The sequence below is a fragment of the Meleagris gallopavo genome, chromosome 10 (genome assembly GCF_000146605.3).
Source record: "Meleagris gallopavo isolate NT-WF06-2002-E0010 breed Aviagen turkey brand Nicholas breeding stock chromosome 10, Turkey_5.1, whole genome shotgun sequence".
Taxonomy (NCBI): domain Eukaryota; kingdom Metazoa; phylum Chordata; class Aves; order Galliformes; family Phasianidae; genus Meleagris; species Meleagris gallopavo.
Genome location: NC_015020.2, coordinates 9,896,441 through 9,900,730, shown reverse-complemented (window position 1 = coordinate 9,900,730; position 4,290 = coordinate 9,896,441). Strand labels below are relative to the sequence as shown.

The following is a 4,290-nucleotide window of genomic DNA, read 5'->3' as shown; positions in this document are numbered from 1 at the left end:
GGTTTCTGCTCTGCTGTTTATTCTGTGACAAAACTCAATTGTGCTGCTGGAGAAGGTTGAAATGACTCTGAAGGTAAGAACCCAGGCAGCTGACCTGTGTAGTTCTCATATTCTTATTGCAGAAGAGGTGTGGGCAGTGCCAGCCCTCTCCAATAGTGTGAACAGTGACTGCTGTGAAACTCAAACCCATGACACTCCTCCAGAGACTCCTCCAGGGCCTGCCGTCTCGTGATGGTTGTACCCAGCTCTGAGGATTACATTAAGTTGGAAATGTTATACCCACCATTACCCCATCCTGCAGTCTTCCCAGACACAGACAACAGACAACTTCCCTGGCATCAACAAGTCATTGGAAAATAACAGCCCTACCTCATCATGCTATACATGACTTGGTCAGAAGGGTCATACTGACGTTTGGCAAAATCATAGCAAAATTGTGAAACTGCAGCTTTGGGATATAAATTAGAGTTGGGTCTATTTGAGTTCAAGAGGTTTAAGTTCAGAAGAATGGCATCACTTCAATGTAGTGTCAGTTGTGAAGGCAGCTGATGTCTCATATTTAACAGGCTTTGGGGGAGCACTTGTAGTCCTGTGACGACATCCTGTGACGTGAGCAGTGGATGTAGATAGCTGCTGCTTTGAGGAGGTTACCAGTGCAGATGAGACCCAGATCCCCAAGCACAAAGAGCGTAGGTAGTCTGATCTTTTGTGGCTTTTAAACTATGTGATCACTTGGTATGTGGTAAGCATGTTAGGACAAATGTGAGAATACTCTGGTGTGGAAGGCAGAGCTGGTTTTGGTATCAGTTAGTGTTAGAAGTGGAAGGATGTGCTGCACAGCAGCCATCAGGCTGTGATGATGAGGCGATGCTGCCACACAGCTGTGCTGTGTCCGGAAGAGCTGTTTTCCTCCCCTGGAGGCTCAAAAGTCCCTGAAGGGCGGCAGCAAGTCCTCAGGAGCCGATGTCTGTGGGTTTGCAGCTGCTCTATTTGATATAGAATAGCTCACTGTGCCTGACTAAGCTCATGTTATTTTTGGAAAAGTGAGAATCTCCAGGGGTGAGATCAAGTCCTCTGTTGCCAGCCACGTGACAGCTGTCTCTCATGACAGTAGCTCATCAAGACTGGGGGAAGCTTGGGTTTATTTTCGTTATGAACTCTATTGTCACAAGATCTTAATCACTTCACACAGACACTACCAAACTTGTACTTACATAATTCGTATATAACTGCAACTTTTCTTTACTTAGTCCCACGACAGTACAGACTACACATAATGCTGCATATTTTACAGGGTAAACTTAATACAACGTTTGCAGTGAAATTAAATGCCCATTGTTTGCTGTTGTATAGTGCTAATACCACAAGTAATGTGAGTGCTGGTGAGTCTCATCTGTTACCGCCTCTCTACGTAAGCAAGTGTGATTGATCTACTGTGCTCAACACATCAGCATCGAGCTGGATTAACTGTGAGGGCAGTGGTGAGATGATTTCTATATTTGAGATTTGACTCAGGTGCTGGTAGCTGGGGGAGTATGAAAAAGAGATAGGAAACTTCTGTATTTTTTCAGTAGATTTAATTGAAAAGTTTGCAATAAGTTAAACAGAAAATGTACAGAAAAGATGCTACATGTGTTTGTTGAGCACAAACATAATAAAAGTACAGATTATATAACTTAGAATATATCAATTTTAAGATGAGTCAATACATAACATATTTACATCACACATCATGGAGCTAACGCTTATTAACACTTCACAGATTTTAAAAAGCCATTGCACAGTCTCATCTGAGCCTTGTCTTGTTTCATACAAAATTGTCAGTCATCCTTCTTCTTCTGAACCTTTATAATCTTTTCCCATCAGCAGTCCTTTGGGTTTCTAACCCTCGGTTCAACATTCACAGTAGAGTTCAAATAATAAATAGCATCCATATCCTGTCTTGATTTCATGTGCTAAGTAAGAGAGGATTTTCACCACGTTGCCTTCACACTTGTAACAGTCTTGTTAGCTCTTGTCCTGCATTTTCTTGCCCACAGAGCTGCTTGCATCCCTCTTGTACCACCTCCCAAGGCAGGTGTTCTCTTTGCTGAGATCCAGCTGCCCTGAAGAATGTGTTCACAAAATATTTGACACAGCGTCAACTTGACTCTTCCTTATCTCAAACACATTATTTTGAATTGTTGGTCTGCAGCTGATTCAGAAGGTTCAGGTAGGTTTTGGATTTCAAGAATCTGGGATATGAATCCCTTTCCATGAGGATGTAGACAGTTCTCTGGGCTTCATCAAAACTTGTGTGAGTTGGGTCTTGAGCCCTTTTGGCTGTTGCTTCCCTCATCTGATGGTCAATATTGATCTGGAAGGGGAAAAACAATACATGAGAAATGTATTCTTTATCTGTAGGTTGGTACTGACAGTAAATAAATTCCTAACTAAACAATAGAGAAAGTAGTAAAACAACCTCTAGTTAAACCTCAAATTAAAACAATAGGAGAAAACTTGTGTAGGACAAGTCTCCAGTTAGGTATGCAATTGATATATACAACTTTTCATTCTCTAGCGTGCCTCCATATTTGAAAGGACTGTAACAATCCATAGCATCCCTACTCTCAAAGCTTACTTTCAGGTATCTGACTGTAAGCACAGCAGTAATTCAAACTGGGCTGACTCGGCATCGTGTGCTGAGCCACTGGCGCTGCTGCTGAGCTGTTGCTTGCACTGTAGCACTGCCTGCATCGTGTGGCTCTGATTGTGAGGTCTTACAATATCACAGCTGAAGCACAAGCATGCTTGAAAAACATGTGGCTGGATCTTCTTCCTGTGTAACTGAATGAATGAATGTACGCACATCTCAGTGAGATGATGCTACTATCTTCTGATTTTTTTCAGTATCCCTGTAATGAAACTATACTTTGAACTTACCTGCTTAATAGCATCTGACTGAACAAACTCCTCATAAATCCTCTCTGCTTTGCAATGTAAGTGATCAGCCTTGGTTTTCTTGTAATCTTCGCAGGCCAGCCAGAACTCAATGTTCTCCTCACTGAACTCTGACTTCAGGAACTCCCGAAAGACACCTTGACCACCTGCAGCCAACATAAATACACACACAGAGCATGATATTTGTGTCTGGGGATGGTGAAGTAAAGAGTTCATAGCAGGAGTTTTGTTGAAATCTTGAGTATAAAATCTTGATGGAAAGCTCTGTTCTTTCCTTCTTTTACATTTTACAAATATTCCAATTCCAAGGGTGATGGGAGTCTTCCTAATTACATCTAGGGGCTTGTAGATCTAGAACCAGGCTACCAAATTACATCCCTGGATTCTAGCCTTTCCTAAATGGACTCACTTAGGGTACAGCTAAAAACAAAATTCCAAATTGAATTGGTGTTGTATGCAGGCTGAAAACTGGTTCAAAAAAACCACCTTTCTTGGGTTTATTTCCTCTACTATGAGTAGAAAATGGGGATGTAGGGGAACGCAAAATCTTAGAAGGAAATTAGAACGTAGTAGCTGAGAGCTGAGAATAACTAAAAGGCAACAGGCCGTTCTCTGTCAGTGTTTGCACAATGCTACAGCTTTGCATATTTGGTGAACTTTAGATTAATAGTAATAATAATGATTCGTCAGAACAAGAACAATGTAATACTGAAATAATGTACTTACTTTGGCTGGCCAGGAGCTTTTCCAAAGACTGGGACCACTGTATTACTTCCTCTGCAGAAAGCCTAAGTTAACAAATGAAGGAAAAGGTTTTAGGCAAGAAACCACATGTTTTCTTTTGTGTGTTTAAAGGAGACAGGTTTTATTTTTCTATTCCAGAAATGTGTACCGTGTATTTATTAAACTTATGGCTTTCTCAGTGCAAATGTGGGAGACCACACTGAGAAAAATAACCAGAAAAATGGAAACACAGGGGTTTAATGGTTATCCTGATTTCTGTTCCCAAAGAGATGAGCTTTTACTGTGACTATCAGCAAATAATTTTTTATCCTTGCTACTTTTTTCCATATTTTTGAAATGAGGCTTGTAATTCCTCTGTTGTTCTCTTGTGTGTGAAGCATCCTTCCTTGCAAACTGTTATAGAATAGAGTACAATATGCCTCTTAATAAAAGAGATTTAAGCAAGGTGTCCACTCCCACACCATTTGATGAAAACATAAGTTAAGAAAGAGCTTCTAATTCCATGAATAGTTTCTGCTTCCTAACATTCACCTCTTTGGGAAGTTCTAGGCTCTATTATTATATTAGAAGTAATTTGATGGTGTGGAAGTAGGATAGAAATTATTA

At 40.6% G+C, this 4,290-nt stretch overlaps 1 protein-coding gene across 1 annotated transcript; it reads right to left on the bottom strand.

Moving 5' to 3' along the window:
* Nucleotides 1-1,560: 1,560 nt before the first annotated feature.
* On the bottom strand, nucleotides 1,561-4,148 carry LOC100545644 (regulator of G-protein signaling 1). Its single transcript, XM_019618371.2, has 4 exons — nucleotides 4,144-4,148; nucleotides 3,667-3,728; nucleotides 2,923-3,086; nucleotides 1,561-2,356 (listed from the first exon to the last, which is right to left on the bottom strand). The coding sequence occupies exons 1-4, from the start codon at nucleotides 4,146-4,148 to the stop codon at nucleotides 2,171-2,173; spliced, it is 417 nt and encodes a 138-aa protein (XP_019473916.2). The 3' UTR covers nucleotides 1,561-2,170.
* Nucleotides 4,149-4,290: the final 142 nt, after the last annotated feature.

Bases quoted from the DNA above. Each gene is read 5' to 3' on its own strand.
- LOC100545644 (XM_019618371.2), bottom strand. The intron at 3,087-3,666 runs GTAAGTACATTA...TGTTGGCTGCAG, and splicing joins AAAGCTCCTGGCCAGCCAAA to GTGGTCAAGGTGTCTTTCGG. The intron at 2,357-2,922 runs GTAAGTTCAAAG...TTCCCCTTCCAG, and splicing joins AGTCAGATGCTATTAAGCAG to ATCAATATTGACCATCAGAT.